At 39.6% G+C, this 18,213-nt stretch overlaps 1 protein-coding gene across 2 annotated transcripts in view; it reads left to right on the top strand.

Annotated features, from left to right (window-relative positions):
* FRMPD4 (FERM and PDZ domain containing 4) overlaps positions 1-18,213 on the top strand; it is a 298,684-nt gene that overhangs the window by 230,367 nt on the left and 50,104 nt on the right. For both annotated transcript variants that reach the window (XM_056329587.1, XM_056329588.1), the window contains exon 4: positions 2,049-2,151. In XM_056329587.1, the coding sequence (XP_056185562.1) occupies positions 2,049-2,151 (103 nt within the window). The remainder of the gene's footprint in view (positions 1-2,048; positions 2,152-18,213) is intronic.

Genomic DNA, 18,213 nt, shown 5'->3' with positions numbered 1-18,213 from the left:
ATTCAGGCAGGCAAAGTAATCACACATACTAAGTAGGATTTTAAGCCTTTTATTACCCAGTAGTTTCCCTCCTTGCACCCATTTCTAACATTATGTAAATATGTTTAAAAAAAAGCCAGGTTTAGGTTATTGCTTTAAGCCCTTACTGTTGTTTGCCTGAAAAAAAGTTGACCCACTTCATTCAAGGAAAGGTCTTCTCCCTATTATGTTTATATTGGTTTGATGTCACCTTCATTGCCATTGAATCAGTGTTTTCAAGAGGTATATTGAGTTGTGAAATTAAAATTTACATATTTTTCATTCTTTTTATCATCAGCTTCCCAAGGAGAGCTAGGTTTCTAACTATAATACTTGGTTCTAACTATAATATTTTCTTTTTAAAAAGAGGGTGTTATTGCTGGCTTTTTTGTATTATTATTTATTTAATGGAAACTTCTGTATAACTATATGGCAAAAAGCCAGGTCAAAATAGATTCCTAAATGTCTTACCTGGAGTGAAAATTAGTGAGGTTTGTGGTATTTTTGAATTTATGGGGGACCACACCTGGGACTAATCAGTCTTCCAAACAGCGGGCTCCTACTCTCTGTGCTTAAAAGTTTAGGTTGTTATGTAAAATTGCCTTGGAGCCAAGGGCAGGGATTTGACTTTGCTCTTGTTCAATATGTTCTCCAGAACCCCACAGATAGCAGAGGAGAGGGAAAATCGACTTTGTGAAGTTCTGATGTCATTTACCCATGTGTGTGCATTGATTATATTTGTATTGCTTTCAGATGAAGCGAGCAGTGTAACTAATATTTGAACTATATCCAGATGGTTCTTTTCTCCCATGTTAGAATTATTAATGTAGTTTTATGTTACAGTTCAATTTGGAAAAGGTGTTTATTAAATTCCAAGTGAACAGGAGGAAAGATGAGCTCAGGACAACGTTCCTCTGCATGGATTTGTATCCATTGATGCTGGATATCTAGGTGAAGTTTTGAAACCAGAGGAAAGGAACAGCATTAGTTCAGTTGTTAAATGAGTTGGTTTTGAATACTGTAACATTTACTTTTAAGACTTTATCTTCATATTGAGAATATTATTGGGGGGGTTATGTATCATCATTGCAGAGTTTAAAGACAGAAGTCTGAAGGGGATATATCTTTTCACTAGCAGTTGTGATGTCGCACCCTCTTCTGGGCATGTAATCATGCTGAGAAGCAAAGTATTATGTGCATTTTATAACACACAAACTCAATATGCATTTCAGCAGTGTCAGAATCCAAAGGACATAGACATGTACATGCCTGATTGTCTACTCAGGCTAATGCTAAGTATCAGTGTCTGACTGAAAGTGGCAATGCTTTTGGATGTACGTAAAGCTTGTGTTCACCAAGTGGTAGGAATCCAGAAGAAAAGAGACTCAGAGGCTGGAGGTATAGAAAATTACTGTCTTAAGATTGAAGGAAACAGGTTTGTGTTGGCCAGAACAAAAAGCGAGAGACCTGCAAGACTTTCAAATATGTAAGTGATGTTTCATAGGGAAGAGGAGTAAGATGTTTGCGAGTGTTACTTTGTCTAGGACAGGGAACAATGCTTTGCAACAAGGAAGATCTGGTGTAGACACCGGGGAGAAAGACTTCCTGATCTTAACAGTAGTTAACAGGATCATTTATTTACAGGAAAAGGAGTCATCCTTAGGGTGGTCATACAAGAGTATCAGACAACGATTGATCAGGGATAATTAAGGTATGGTTGATCACACTTTAAAGGGTGAATTAGGCCACCCATTAAGGGTCCTTTTGGCCCTCCAGAAAATCAAGGCCTTATTTTTAGGTGGCTAGATGTGAGTTTAGAGCTTAACTTGAGGAACTTCTGTAGAAGCTGCTAATACACTAGCTTTCAAGATTTTCCTGGTGAGGAAGTACTAGTAATGTCAGAAATAGTGTTAAGCGTGCCATTAGTTGAAGAAAAAAACACTCAAATATGTGAATAACAGAGTGAATCTGTGCATTTACAATGGTCTGCTAACCTGTGGTGTTGTGTGTTTTTTTTCATTTGTCTCCAGGCGGCCCCTCTGAAGGAAAGCTTATACCAGGGGATCAGATCATAATGATTAATGATGAGCCAGTCAGCTCTGCTCCAAGGGAGAGAGTCATCGACCTTGTCAGGTAGTTGATGTCCTGTCGCTTAAACTATGAACCAATAGCTTATTGCTTGTACAGTCATTTGATAATACAGCAAGCCTTGCCTTCTCATGGCTGAGAAAAGAGAAAATAATGTTGCTTAAGTCATAATGAAGAATGGTGAAGCATTTTAGTATTGAAATGAAGTGCTCTTTTAAATGTCCTCTGGGTAGCTGAAAAAGTATAGTAAGATATCTGAACAGTTCCAAAATACTTGGGTATCAAAACGGGAGTAGTATTCTTCTGGTATTTATTTTTGGTATGGGTTGTTGAAAAGATAATTCCTGGATCAAGGCAGCTCCAGTCACTGTTATACATGAAGAAAGTTGAATTGTGTCTGTCTTGTGTGAAGAGGAAAGAAAATGTGGTGGGGTCATTTTTGAGAGCAGATGGGTGAATGTAAATGGTAGTATGTAGAGAAGCTCAAAGAGTGTTTGGGTGGATTGCAGGTAATGAGTTTGTGAAAAGAGCAGGAGGCAAGGCTGTGTGGATAGGTGGCAAAAAATGACAAAAAAGTGACTGGAGAATGCAGGAAAGAAGAAATGTCATTATTTCTAATGGGATGTAGAGGGAAAGAAAGGGCAGTGACTGACAAATGCTCAGGATCTATAAAAAGATGTGATGTGGTTCACATAATAAGCTTTGTGTTTGGAGTAATAAGAAATGTTAGTGCATTGCATAGAGAAATGACTAGTAATTAAAAAAATGAAACATAAAAATTATGTTGTTGTAAATTCTAGTACCCTAGTTGCTGGAAATCAGGTTTGCTTCTGTTATTTTCCTTCTCATTGGTGTAAATTCTGAACTGGTGGATCTAGTTGATTCCTGAGAGATACTCAAGTTTTAACTGTGCAGGTACCTTTCCCCAGAACTGGTAGCTATCAGTGTTAGCCATATAACCAATTTACTTCTAGAAATTTGGGCAAGAGGTGCTGTGGTAGTTGTACTCTTCTTACTGATCACACATTGAGCAAAAAGGTGCTCATTTGCTGGGGATTCAGCTGTGAACCAAACTTCCAAAGGAGATACAGAAATGGTATAAAGACGCCAGCAACACTGATGCTTTTATCTATGTTAGGCGGGTTTGGATAAAATATGATATCTTTTTGATTTTTTTTAAAAACAGTGTTGACCTGCAAGTCAACTAACAGAAACACAGCACATTAAGAGGGGTCTTTGACACTTGTCTTTTAAGACAAAGAAACTCCATGAACTGCAGGAACTGTTCCTAATAAATTTCTGTTCTATGCTCTGTATTGACTGTCAGTTAAAGGCTCACAAATGGGTCTTAAACTCATTTTTATGTCTTTTTTTTCTTCATAAAGCAATCATATTGCAGTCTTCGTTCTTTCCTTGATTATTTGATATGTAAGTAATCAAAATTAGGATCTCTATCTCGTTTCTCTGCTGCCAGCAATATGTAGTAATAACATCAAGGAAAATAGATTGATTAGGCCTGAGACAAACTGAATTTATTGTGTGGCTGATTCTCTGTCTGCCTTCAAATAAGAAAGTGAATCAGAATGTCACCCTTTCCAATTATGTTGACTCCATAGCTGGTGTCTTAAATTAGAGTGCTGTTGCATTCCAGGCGAAGCTTTTGGTGATACTTAAACTGTAATTCCACCTCTGCTCTCAGAATCTGTCTGCCATTGGGATTTTGACAGAGATTCATTCTTTGATGAGACTCAGAATGAAATGTATTGGGGTTGTATATTACAGCATTTGAAACAAAGTGCTTTCTTTTCATGCCAGTGGGGACACCTGGGATGATTAGACACTGTTACTGTACAGTCCTGACACCATAGCAGAAGCGATTCTTTACACCAATGAAATAATGAATTCCTTCTGTATAGTAAAAGGTTTTGATATGGTTTAGATACATCTGCAACTTTGAAAATGCTTGCTTTCAGTTTTCAATGTGCACAGAAGCAATTTTAAAATCTTGTTTCCCAGCCAGTAGCAGGGTATCTGTGTCTAGCAATGAGTATGTTTGAGATGCATAGGTTGGGCAATGGATGTAATCACAAAACCATAGAAAAACTGAGATGGGATTTCTGGAGGTTATCCAGTCTAACCTCTTGCTCAAAGTGAGCTAGTGTCAAAGTTAGATGTGGCTGCACAGACTTGTCAAATCAAGTTCTGAATATCTCCAAAGATGGAGATTTCACAACCACACTGGAAAGATGCATCAGTTCTCAACCAGTGGTCTTTCAAAGATGACAGAGAACAGCTTTTACAAGACATGAGCCAAATCCCTCAGCAGCCTTAGATGCATCACATCTAGGCCCATGGACTTGTGAGTGTCCCTCTTGCCTAAGAAATCCCTAATTCAACCTTTGTCTACCTCTGTTCCCCAAATTCTGCCACTAAGCTCAGGGACCAGGGTGGTAGCCTTTGCCACTAAAGACCAAAGCCAAGAAAACATTGAGTACCTCAGCCTTTTCAGTGTCCTTCGTTAGGCTGCGCACCCCGTTTGGTGGTGAGTTCATACTACCCTTGGCTTTCACTGCTGATGTAGCTGTAGAGGCACTTCTTGTTACCGTTCACATCCTCTACCAGTTTCGGTGCCAGCTGAGCAAACTCCACCCCTGCCTGGGTAACCTCTCCCCATTTCCATCTCTGGCTGGCTTCTGTTTTGTGCTGGGTCTCAGTCAGGTGCTCCCTGGAGCCGCACTGGTGTCCTGCTGTGCCTGCCTGCTTCTTTGTGGATTGGAGTAGACTTACAGCACTTGGAGGAGGCTCTCCATGAAAATCTCCCATCTCTACTGGGCTTGCAGAGGTGCATCCCACAGGACCCTGCCCACCAGTGCCCTGGACAATCTGAAGTCTGCTCTTTAGCTTGGATCCTCTTTTCTCCTTTCTCTCAGGATCTTACACTGTACCACCTAATGGTCACTGCAGCACATTTGATGAAAAATTGGTATTCCAACACTATATTTTTGTGTGTGATTGCGTGGTCTCTTGCTGATTAGGTATAACAAGGTATATTTTATATTCATGACGTGAAATTCTGTGGCTATTTTTATGCAGCTTTCACTCAAAGATTTTTGTAAAGTCAAGAAAGAATGTGTCTTTATAATTGCAGAGAGCATGGAAAAAAATTAACCTGCTTCCAAAATACACCCATAAAGATCATAGTAAGCCAAACAGAAAAAAACCAAACTGCATGAGAAAAAAAAAAAGATAGATAGCATAACCAGATGAGCATCATGCTTTAACAAGCTTAGCAAGACTCAAAATTTCCAGGCAAACATATACACATGTTAGTTAAGTCAACCTTGAATGTTAAACAGTTTTTAGTGTAATGCAATATTAATTGTTTTCCAAGAAAACATTGTCAGGACATTTACTTACGAAACAAGTTATGCTATTGAAGGAAAATAAAATGGAAAAGAGACTTTCTGCTACATTCTAGCTCATATCCAAAAAATAAAAAAAAAGATTCAGAATGTCCACCAAGAATGGTATCTGAAAAATTTCAATTAAAGCTTTTTTTCATTAGGAAATAGTATGTCCATAAGCAATAAATCTACTTTATTTCTAAATTTTCCACAAATTGTCAGAGCAATTTTTTTCCAATCATGTTTTTCTTCAGCCTTTTTCCTATGAGCTCCAAGTTCATTGCGTACTTTTTACTCCTACAGGGGTAGAAATAGTTAGACCAGGCTTTTAAGGAAGTCCCTTTTGTGTAATGGGTTTTTTTCCTATGGGAAAATGCAAGAAGATAAAGGGATCACATAATACAGAAATTTTCACATGGTCTCTCTATTATGTTTTAATATTGTAATTATGTGTGTGCTTTCTAAACATTCACTACTGAAAATAAGCTTTCTTAAGTAGAAAACTGTATTAAAGCTACCTCTGCTGACTCCAGGGGGTACTGAGCAGGAGCCTGGTGAAAGATTTTGATTTGTTTTTTAAGAATTGAAGGATGCTTTGTATCCTAGGAGGTCTCAAGTCTGGAGATTATCAGGGATATTCATTATAAATATCCCCTGTAGGTCATTCTCATCCATCTAATTCTTTTGGCTCTGCTTTACTGGCAACATTTAATTAGCGTTCAAGTTGTCCTTTGAAAACCAAGGTTGCAGAAATATGAATTCAGTACAGTTTGCAGACAAAATACATAAGGACTCGTTTTTTCCTGGTAACCTTCAATAGCTTTTGCACCATACTATGTTCTCCTGAGCTATTTTCAAGCACACACCCAGAAGTCATGTTTACGGTTTCCCTTTCAAAGAGAGGTCACCTTTATAAGTGTCTCTTATGGCTGCAGTCTAGATGTGTTCCATTCGAGACAGAAAGTTATTGACGTTTGAAAAAGAGGAAGAAACAAGCCTAGTTTTCTAAATGTATGGTTACAGTCCAGGCAAGGAGGAAATGAACAGAATACTAAAGAAAGAAGATGTATTTGAAGTGCAGCCAGTTCAAAACTGTAGCAGGAGCTACTTACCTTGGTTTTCTTTTACTGCTGATACAGATTCTGTGACTTAAAGCTTTTCACACATACTTAACAATAAGTACTTTGAGATAACGTTACAGTCACTGCACAATGTAGCAACTTTTTGCATGTTTCAAGGTGAGAAACAGTGCAAAAATAATATATTAGAAAGTGTATTAAGGTACTGGATCAATTAGTTGGTTGTTCAGAGGTGCAATATTTCATTATCATTAGTTAATGTTAAATATGTATCTTTTTAAGCTTCAGTTTAACCAACCAAACCTTTTAAAACAGTTAAAGAAATACATCTGACAAATAATTTGCCTTATAAAATGTTCATAGGTGATTGCTGTGAAATGAATTATCTTAGATTGTACAGAGTTTGCATTAGTCTACAAGGATCCCAACATATGTAAAATGTCTTTTCACTTAGCAAGACATTTTACTGAAATTTTGAGTAACACACAGAGGTACTGCTTATGCCATAAAACAAACTCTGAGGAGGGCAAAGTAGTGGAGTTTTGTTCATACTTCTATTAAAACAGCTATCCAGGCAGCCTGTGAGGAGAGACGGGCACCTGAAGAGGGTGATCTGTCCAAGATACTTGTTTTGGAATAAACTACCTTGTTCGAGAAAGCTCGATTTGTGCATTGTCTGAAGAACAAGCACAGAAAACTATCTTAGAATAGAAACCTGACTTCTAGGTTGAGAAATTAGGCTAGATTAGTCTGTTCCTTGAAACTGTAACAGCAGTAAATTGGTATTTGACGTCCTGTGGAATTCCACTAAAAGACTTTAATTGCAAAGCGAGAACTGCAAAAGGTGAAATTCATTAAGGGCTTTTCTTTCTTGTTGGCTCTATTTTCTATTTAAGAGAAATTACTCAAAAAACTTTCTGAAATAACTCTTGCTTTGGCAAGTTAATGTCAAGGCAAGTTTTCATCAAGAGGATCTGGAGGATTCTTTCAGTTCTGCAGTAGAATTTCTGTTTTAATTTTGTATTACTGTAAGACCGGAGAGAAGGAACCCTCCAGGATTTCAGGCTGCATGTTGCATTTTAAGTGCTAACATGAATTTAATCAGTGATGACCCTTCTCACCATCATCGTGGAGTGGATGGGGATTCTGTCACTGCCATTTGACTCCATGTATGTCAGAGGACCAGTTTGCTTCTCTGCATCATCATATCTAAAGGCAAGTGCAAAAGGGAGCTCAGTGGCAGTGCCTGTCATCATCGTCTTCTCAACAAGCAGCTGAAAATACTGCTTTTCAAATGTAATTTCTGTCACTAGGCTTGGACTATTTCATATATTGGATCAAGCAATTTTGGTGGACTTAATGTTAAGACACTTTCTTAATCAACATCATAGAGAAAAAAATCAAGTATATTAATTTATTAGCTATGATACTGCTTAGCAACTGAGAATCTTGAAACCTGTTTTTCCTGAAAAACCAGTCATGCAGACCTTTAAATCTGAAGGTATTTCATTATACTTCCAGTTTGGTATATGAATCCAGAGGCTATACCCATTTTGTTTGAGGCCACAATCTATGAATTGCTAGTGTTTTGGGGTTTAGATACTTATTGCTGAACAGACAGACAAAATGTTGGGCCAAATTATTTGTCGGAGTTTTGCAAGTGACATTGGTGGAGGTAAGCTTTCTGCCAGGGCATTTAGTTAGGTACCTCTAATCAGCTTGCTCAAACATAGAGCTGGAAGTCGGGATATGAGAACTCAGTTCCTTTCTGACTTGAGGGGTGTTGTGAGATGTATGTCTTCTACCTTTTCAGGTGTTTCTGCAACATAATGTTGAGATAACTTAAGTACTTTAAATCAGCTGCTGCAATTAACTGTGAGAGCCAGATTTAATATTGTCTGCTTTACCTTTTTTCTTGGCTGGTGTGGGGAAGTGCTTCTGGTACTTGAGCTAATATATTGAGAGCTAATTCAGACCTCTCTAGATTTAAATTGTTAATCTGTAATATGGCTTCAGAAATGCTTGCCCACCTTTTCACAGAGGCCTGTAAGGGTTAAGCTGAGTTGAAAGCTGTATAGAGGCATTACTTGTTATTGTTAAATCAATACCAGCTATGGTAATTGTTCTCTTTTAAATCCATTGTATCTGTGAAAGCATCCAGTCTCATATCCTTGCTCTTTTTGTAGCCGAAAGTTGGCTGGCATGGTTTAGATAGGTTTGGGCTCAATAATCCAAATGTTTGGAATGCTGAGAACTTAATTCTGTAAGTTTCTTTTCAGGTTCACCATGCTGGATGCCCCCTGGAGTTAGTGAGTCCAGGGTCTTGTTGAAATTTCAAGGCTTGATATGTCATCTAGTTGAAGTGTTGTCATCATCTTACTCTATTATCCTCTACAAAGAGACTCAGCCATGATGAATTTCAGGTCAGCTGTTCCATAACAAGTTGCTTTAGGGTAGCTGAATGCAAGGGTACGAACAGAGATGTGGAACAGCTGTGCCCAAAACACAAGCAACTGTACAAAATGCCTTCTTCAGATGTGAACCAGCAAATGTTGCTCTCATTAGCTTGTTCTGACCAGTAGGCTTACTGCTTCTCATATGACTAAACAAAAGCATTGGCTTGTCTGCGTGGAGTGTTCACTTTGAAGTCAGATGCACTGATGTGAACGTTTCAAATTATTTCCATGTAAAGTCATACAGATGAATACCCAGCTTTAGTTTACTATGAATTAACCCTTCCGTGTGATGGATTTCCTCTATATTGCACACTTTACAACAGATGTTTATCTTTCTTTGTGCTGCTGCTGCAACCCTCATGCATCAAAGGATTACTTCCTGTTGGAATATGTGGCAGGACGTACCTAAATATCTCAAGTCCTTTGTTTAGGGCAAGGACAGTTAAAGCAGAGGTGTCAAACTACAGAAATCTCATGGTTTCTCTTTCCCAGCTTCATTATCTGTCTCTTTTGGAATGACATTTCCAAATCATAAAAGATCATGTTGGGAGCCACCCCCCTGCGTCATCCTGTTGGTCCTTGAATATTCTGTGGCTTGTATGGATGCCTTGAGGACATTACTACAGGTCAACTACACTTATACAAGACAAGCACTGTCATATGGAGCAGTTTAATGAACAGAAAACAGGAAGACAAGACAGAGACAGCTTCACGAGCTTGCTTGGGAAGCATCAGTCTGTGCAGGACGGCTTCTGGGCTTGGAGAAGCAGTATAGGATGACAGGAGAGGATTGTGCTGTGCATCTGGGAGTGCCAGCAAGGAGTGACTGTGAAGTATGAAGGTGACAGAGATGCCTTCACCACCACATGCATGGAACTCACAGAGCAGCTCTGTCCTTCCAGAAGTGTGTGGCTTTCCTCACTTCCTTACAGCTCCCTAATTTTTACTAGTCAGTTGCTGACTGATTCAGCACATACACATCAGCTAACAAAGCTATTGTAATGGAAAACATAGCTATTTCTGAGAAGACACAATATTTGTGTGGTATAAGGCCTGCGATGATTTGTGAAGGCTTGTGTTACACACAATGCAGTCAGTGGTGGCATCAGGATTCCCTTTTATCCTGAGACAGTGCGGGACATTTGGATCACAGGAAATGTTTTTTATCTGCTGCCTAAATAGCTTCAGGAAGACAGAGAAATACTTCTTTCAAAGACTGAAAGGTGGATGGCAATATCAAGCAGAAGGCTTATAGTTACTATGAATTATACCCAAATGCTGTATTTTGATAGAAAGACAGCCAAGGTGATGTCAAGAGCTTGGAGGGAAACATGATATTTTTGTGCGGTTGTAAGTTGACCCTTGGAGGGTTGTGGCTGCTACAGACATATCAGGGAAAGGCAGAAAGACTTTTAATCTCCTGTTTTTAACGAATGCTGTTTTGGGGGTGGCAGTTTTATATGCACCAGTGCTCAAAGGAAATGTAAAAGGTAATTTTAACTTTTGAGAGAAAGGGGTGAAAATACTGTGACCAATTTGCAATGTCTTGTACAGTTTCATGCATTTAAAATACCTTTAGTCTTTAGCTGTTAGTTGTGTAGAAGCTCATGGCAGTGTCTGTATTTGAAAGATTTTGTGCATTTTACAATAACTTATTTGTCAAATTGGAGAAAATAAAGCTAGCATACTTGTTAGTGTGGTGGCTATGGTATGTCTGTTTTAGAGCACAGTGAGAATGGAAGGGAGAAAAAAGCAAAAAGCAATAGCTTTTAAAAATCTTTAACCATGTAATTGGAAAATATGAATAAATGGAGGTCTTAAGCCCTTCTCCTTGGGGCTGCTTAGATCCTGTGGGCAGCTCGCATGCTGAGTGGTGGTGTAATCCTGTGTTTGCAGTTAAGGGAGCACTTTTTTCCCCTGTCAAGGTGGAAGCACCACTCCCTGGGGTGGGAAGGAAATAAGGAGAGTCACTGGGAAATGGGTAAAACCCTACTAAGAGCAAAGTGTCATGGAGATGTCTTGATAGCACATGGTCCATTGGTATGGTGGTGTAATGAATTTAATGAATTGTGTGATGGAAAGCTGACTCAGGAGTTCCTGAAGACGGCAAGACCTTTCTCTTTGATGTGCGGATGCTGTGTCTTTCTGGGTTCCTGACTTTCAGAGTTAGTTTTTAGTATCATAATCCTATTTACTTCCCAGACTACATTTAATCTATTAAGTAAAATAAAATGAAGAATCATACCTCCTGAACCTACATGCAGTCATAAGGTGGCTGCCTCTCTTAACATTAAGGTCCAGTTACAATGGCTATCTCTACACTTCCATTTCATATTCCTGCTCTGACAGCAATGTTGGCTTTCAGCGAGAAGGCATGTGGGGTTGATAGTGCTTGACACCAGTAACCTGTAGTTTGCCTATGGAGCTGGAAAATCACAAAAATAGTAGAGATGAGAAGTACCTGGCTTAATACTAGTCTGATAAAACTCACTCAATCCAAACTTCTTTTTGATTCAGAGATGTCTAGACTTAATTATGTTGTAACAAAATTGGATCTCACTCGGTGCAGTCAACTTTAAATTTCTATGACACTTTTTGTGTTGGCAAGGACTAATTTGGTTTTGGAGGCTTTTTCAAAAATACTGAGAAATAAGATCAAAAGGCTTAAGACTGTCATTAGCAAGTCCTTTCTTTTTCCTGCCCCACTCCAATAAGAATAATTTTGTGACTCAGAGTCTCTTAGCAGTTGATAGTATAATGTAATTGGAATAGAAAAGTTGTAGGGACTTCTGTGTAGGTTGGTGGACTAGAACACAGAACTAGGTCATATTTTTGATTTAGCAATACTACAGCCAACAAGGACTTCCAAAATTGCCAAGAAATTGAGTAAAGTTATCTTATATGCCCAATCAGGAGGTTAGTTAAAAGTGAAGGAGAATGGTTTTACATATTGTGACCCACTAGCCCCCAAAGTGAGATTCTTCAGTTATAAGTTACCACTGATTGGGATAATTTTAGGTCATAGTGGAAGGTCAAAGGACAAAACCAGTTTCTCATTAACAAAGGATCTGAGACAAGAGCTAGTAGAAAATAAAAATTACTAAAAAAATAAATTTACCTATAAAAAATACTGAACGCTTCAAAAGGCAGCTTAACGCAGTAGATTTCTGTGGGATTTATTAGTCAGCTCTTCCTGGTTTGATTTCTGATGTGCCAGTTGATCGTCTGTAATTTATTACAAGCAACACATGAAAAATAGTGTAAGAGAAGCCTTTTAGCTTCTGCTTTAGCTTTCTTCAGGCTTTTCCCCAAAGATACCATTCTCTGTTTGACTTTTTGCTTGACTTGAAACATCCAAGTCTTCACAGACCTCCTGGAAACAGCAACAGTAATAGGGGAAAGATGAATCACCTGTATTTCACAGCAGGTGACCTCCCGAGGATGTTGGTCTTAGTCTTACTTTGTGTTCATCTAAGAAACCAAGAGAAACTGGTTCTGAGAAACCAAGAAGTAAGAAATGTCAAAATAGAGGCTGCAAATACCAAAGCAGAGACTGAAGAGATAAACCCAGATTGTCGTCAACCTCCACTATCCCAAAGGCATATTTCTTACATGTTATGTGCTCAAATGTTAATTGTTCTGTTAGCTCTTATTCCTCTTCATGCAGACTAAAGCTTAATGTATTTTACTTACTGCACAAGGGAAAATCCCTGTGTGGTCCACTATCTATATTGTTAAATAAAGTAAATCAGCTTGGTTGGAGGTTTAGTTAAAGCCAAATTTGTTCAGCTTATGAATTAAACAAGACTGCAGGAGAGGCAAAGGTCTTGTCATCTTATATCTTAGAACTTACCCATTGTATGATGATCACTTCAGCTTTTCAGCAGGTCTGTTACTCAGAAAGCAGTATGCGAAAAGGCAGTTCTAGAGAAGAAAATCGGTTGCTATAGCAGTTTAAAATCCTTGAGGTCATCTGTATTTCATAAAAAGTGTAGGAGTCATGAGGTTTAATCATTGCACTGAAATCTTTGTTCCATACATTGTCTTTCTGCTCAATATTCTTTTCTGTGCGTCATTACAGTGTGCCTGAGACTTAAAAGGAAAATATCATCTGCCTAAGAGTCTATCAAGAATAGTACCAAGAACTCTCAATTTTAGAAGACAGCAAAAAATTATAACTATTCATTAACTGAGTTTGCAGTCCAGTTTCTTTTTAATTCTTTATCTTTGTCGTTCTCCTTACTGCTCAATTTTACATGGAAATTATACTTTTGTGACCAGAAACACCCTTTTGTTCTGCATTTTATCTGAAATTCTGTTTGTGTTCAAAGCCTTTAATTAAATATTAGAACAAATGTGATAGTAAAGATACCACTTTTTTTTTTCCTTCTTGGAAAGCATTGAAACAATTTCTTAGTGTTCTACACCAATTATAGTCATGTTTCAGTGTCCAGCAGGCTTGTTGAGTTCATTAATAATTCATACAAACTGCCATGGGTTTAAAGAAGCAACTATACCACATATTGACATATGGGAGTGAAAGAAAATTCAACACACTCTTTTGGAACCATTTTTTTGTTGGAGAAAGAGGAGATTGCATTATTCATGCCTTGAGGTACATAGACTGAGGGTGCCGTTTGCTAATGTAAGTCTTAGGGATGTTTATTGGACAAATAACATCACGAGCATGTAGTATGTCTTCCACATTTGCATGTATGCGTTTGCGTATGTTTGCATGTGTGTGCAGAGAGAGAGAAGAATGTGATTCATAAAGCCTTATTATCATGGATTTGGGATGTGCATGTTACTTGGAAATGAGAAACTGAGGTTCTGCAGCTCATTTAAACCAAAACCCTATCATGACATTATATATGGTTTGTACAGCCAGTCTGTTACAAGGAGAGTCTTAAATATTTATTTGAAATATTTCCTGTCTCTCTATCTAAAAGTGATAAATAAAAAGTGCCAGTTCTGACATGTCATTGTGATTTTCTCCAGTACTGGAAGTTCACCTCTCGTTTCTGTTTTACTGGAAAATACATGTTAAAATAGACAATGATTTGAACATAGGGGTTTTTTTATCACGCTATTCATTTTATAAATATTACTAGTTTTTTGGGGGTAGGGGGTTAGAATATTAGTATTCATAGAATATACAGTTCAGCTATGGATATACGTATATATGCTGCCTACATTTTTCTAAAGATACCAAATACAGTTAATTTAATCCCTTTGGGGATTGCCTCACCCACAGGAGAGATTGTGGGTGTCATGAGGCTTTTCTAAGTCAGGCAGCAACAGCTGGAGTTACAGCTCCTGTGAGATGCTGAGGAGTTCAGGAGGGCAGAGCTGGACGTCAGTGTGATCCAAGGCAAAGCTGGTACTTCAGGCTGACAAACTAAGCATGTCAGTGTCAGTATTTTATAACAGAATCATAGTATAGTTTGGTTTGGAATGGACCTTTAAAGTTCATCTGGTCCAAACCCCCTGCAATGAGCAGGAACAAAGCCCAAATCAACCTGAGTTTGAATCTTTCCAGGGATTCATCTACCATCTCTCTGGGCAACCTGTTCCAGTGTTTCACTGCCCTCATTGTAAAAAGTTTCTTCCTTATATTTAGTCTAAATGTACCCTCTTTTAATTTAAAAACATTACCCTTTGTCTGAATGCAACTTAAAAGTTTATCCCCATCTTTCTTATAAGCCCCCTTTAAGTACTGAAAGGCCACAATAAGGTGTCCTTGAAGCCAACCCTCTCAGCTTTCCCTCACAGGAGAGGTGTTCCATCCCTCCTCTGGACCTGCTCAAATAGGTCTGTGTCTTTCCTGTGTGGAGGACTCCAGAGCTGGACACAGTACTCCAGGTGGAGTAAGAGGGGCAGAGCAGAGGGGCAGAACAACCTTCCTCGACCTGCTGGCCACGCTTCTTTTGATGCAGCTCAGAATACAGTTGGCTTTCTGGGCTGTGAGCACCCACTGCCAGCTCATGTTCAGCTTTTAACCCACCAGTACCCCCAAGTCCTTCTCAGGGCTGCCCTCAATTTTCATCCCCCAGCCTTGGCATTGCCCTGATCCGTGTGCGGGACATTGCACTTGGCCTTCTTAAACCTTGTATGGTTTACATGGGCCCACTTTTCAAGCTTGGCTGGGTCTCTCTGGATAGCACCCAATCCCTCAGGCATGTCGACTGCACCACACAGCTTGTTGTCATCTGCAGACTTGCTGAGGGTGCACTCAATCCCACTGTCTTGTGTCATTGATGAAGATATTAAACAGTACTGGTCCCAATATGGACCCCTGAGGGACACCACTTGTCACCAATCTCCATCTGGACATTGAGCCATTGACCACTACCCTCTGGATTCAACTGATTCCTCATGCCCGAAGAGTCCACCCATCAAATTCCATCTCTCTCCAATGTAGAGAGAACGATGTTGTGGCGGCCATTGTCAAAGGCCTTACAGAAGTCTGGACAGATGACATACGTAGCTCTTCCCTTGTCCACTGATGTAGTCACCCCATCATAGAAGGTCACTAGGCTGGTCAGGTAGGACTTGCCTTTAGTGAAGCCATTCCGGCTGTCCTGAATTACCTCCCTGTCCTTCATGTGCCTTACACTTCCCAGATGGAGCAAAAATACTACTGAGGATACTGAGCCACCCTCACTATCCTGAAGCAAAACCTCTCAGCTTTTTCTGTCCTTACAGTGCTGCCCACTGGGCTGTGGTGGATTCTCACACTCCCAGAAATTTACTAGGGAAGAATTTTGGGGGTTATATCATCAGAAAACTTCTCCTGGTGGGTTATGAAGCCCAAGTGTTCAGCCACTGGGGCTGTGGACCAAATACCACATCTACTTTCTGACAGGGGCCATGTACTCACCCTTGTTTCACTCCAGCCCACAGTACTGTTGCCTGAAAGAGCAGCGGTCAGCTCCTGAGCAAGTGGAAAATGTCTTGGCCAAGAGAGTGGTAGAGCCCAGGACCTTCAAGATCACGGTCTCCAGCCTCTGTGCTGAGGGGCTGCATGGGCAGGGTGCAGAGGGACCTTTGGGGAATGGGACTGTAAGATCAAGGAAGAAAGACTAATTGTGGGGAAGCTGATTTAGGAGATCATGGGAGAAGTTACATATAGGACATGAAGGTTAACATACATGGTGCCTGCCTCTCAGAGGCAGCCCTGCTATCTGTTGTGCATTTTGGCTTGGGGATGGCAGTCCTTCACGGTCCAGTTTTTATGAGCTGAGTTCCTTGCCAGCTCTTGATGATGCATGGCATTTGGTAGAGCAGCCTCAAAGAAATCCTGTGGTGCCTGCCATCTTGTAGTTAACAGTCTGTGCAGCATGGCATCGCAGTAACTTCACACTGGGTCTTCCCACCTCTAGCTGATAGCACCACTGGCACATGGCAATAGCTGGCCAAATTCCAGAAGTTCAGAAATTTAGGGAAAGGAGCTTTCAAAGTCGTGCACTGACATTGCAAGGCAGGTGTTATTTCCCAGTGCAGCATATTGAATATGGCCTCCGGTAGTAAAAGCTTTGCTGCAGAAGAAGCCTGGCCAAGGTGAAGCACAGGGTGGATGTGCCTGTTGCTTGGAACAAGTGAATGTGAGCATTCCTGTCTTGATCCGCTTGGTTCACTGAACTGCAGCTCAGCCTAGGATGAAACTACCAGAGGCTGTTAAGAGGAAGCATTTTGTGCCTCAGCTTGCTATTGCATTAAATAATTCATTGAATCTGACCTTTCAGAGCAGTACATTGTAGCTAACAGAATGAATATTAAAAGGATATAAAAAGGAAAAGAATATCAAGTGGGAGTAGAGAGGCAATATAAACTTTATGTATAACCACAGAAGGTCTGCAGTGCTGTCCGTTCCTGAAAGTGTGCTGGTAATTGGATGTAGTTTGGGAAGAGCAGCAAAAATGAGCCAGAAGTTGTCCTTTTTATGAGAAGACATAAGAAGATCAGCCTAGTTGGGTTATGGCAGGAGAAATCCAGATGGCTTTATCTGAATGTGGACATCTGAACAAAGAAGAACTTGGACAGCAGGCAGCTCTTCAGCTTGGTAGGAAAGTACAGTCCAGCCCTAAAGAAACTGCAGCTAGTAACAGAGAGAGAGGTGAGAGAGCGAGCTGTGGTCATTCTCCATCATTTAAAGTCTTTAAGTGATAATCTTTTATCTCTTTGGAAAGATGCGCAGTGGCTCAAGTAGAAGATAAAGCCTTCAAAAAACATGTGTCAACTATGGTTGGCAGGGGAGTTTTTGTTTTGGAGGATGTCAGATATAAGTTGTATGTTGGTCTTGGAATCTTTGAATTCATAGGAGTAATAAGGCTGCCCTACTCGCACCTGAATTCTGACTATGAACAGCTCAGAAAGGTGTGCTCTGTCACTGTGGGGTTAGCAGCCCATACTGGGAAGGTGTGGCTTTTCTGCGAAGGTGGCAAAGCAAGTAGCCCCATCTTACAGCAGTAACTTCCAGCTCTTTGTGCTTTTGCTCACTATCACTCATGCCGATGTTCTGTCTACCTGCACTTATCATCATGCAGAACATCTCTCAAAGGCTTGCCTGTAGCTGGATGTGTTCTCCTGCCTTGCAGCCTTACCAGATAGTGATCCTATGCAGGACGTTACTTTTTTATTTTCTTTTTTCTTTTTTGAGGCATGCATTATTTCACTGGAGCTAGTGAGCTGGTTTTTGAGTGGAAGTCAAATGCACCATGTTAAGCAGTTACTTTTCTGGTACCTGGTGCTGAACATATAAAATTTACAGCACATTCTCTTCAGCTTTTAGTACTAATTTTTCTCTGCACTGAATGCTTGGAAAAGTTCTATTTTGGCAATTATTCCTCTGAATGTCAGAAACAGTAGGAAGAATTAATGATTTGGTTTGATTGTACTGTGATGAAGATTATGGCATAAATGCTTTAATCTGGTAGGATTTACTGATCTAAGACCTAGTTTCTATTTGAGCAACAGTTTATTTACAATATTACTCCTAATGCCTCAATTAGAAAGATGACATTTTACCAAAGGGCAGCATGCAATAGCTACTTTGAATAGCTACTTTACTGCGCATATTTTAGAATGTATTCATATGTTATACTTCATATATTTCACATAAATCAGTCTATTGAGTAAACAGTAAACTTTAAAAATCTATTCCAATAT

The sequence above is a fragment of the Falco biarmicus genome, chromosome 2 (genome assembly GCF_023638135.1).
Source record: "Falco biarmicus isolate bFalBia1 chromosome 2, bFalBia1.pri, whole genome shotgun sequence".
Lineage (NCBI taxonomy): Eukaryota > Metazoa > Chordata > Aves > Falconiformes > Falconidae > Falco > Falco biarmicus.
The sequence above is the reverse complement of the archived record's forward strand: the minus strand, read 5'-3'. Positions and strand labels throughout refer to the sequence as shown.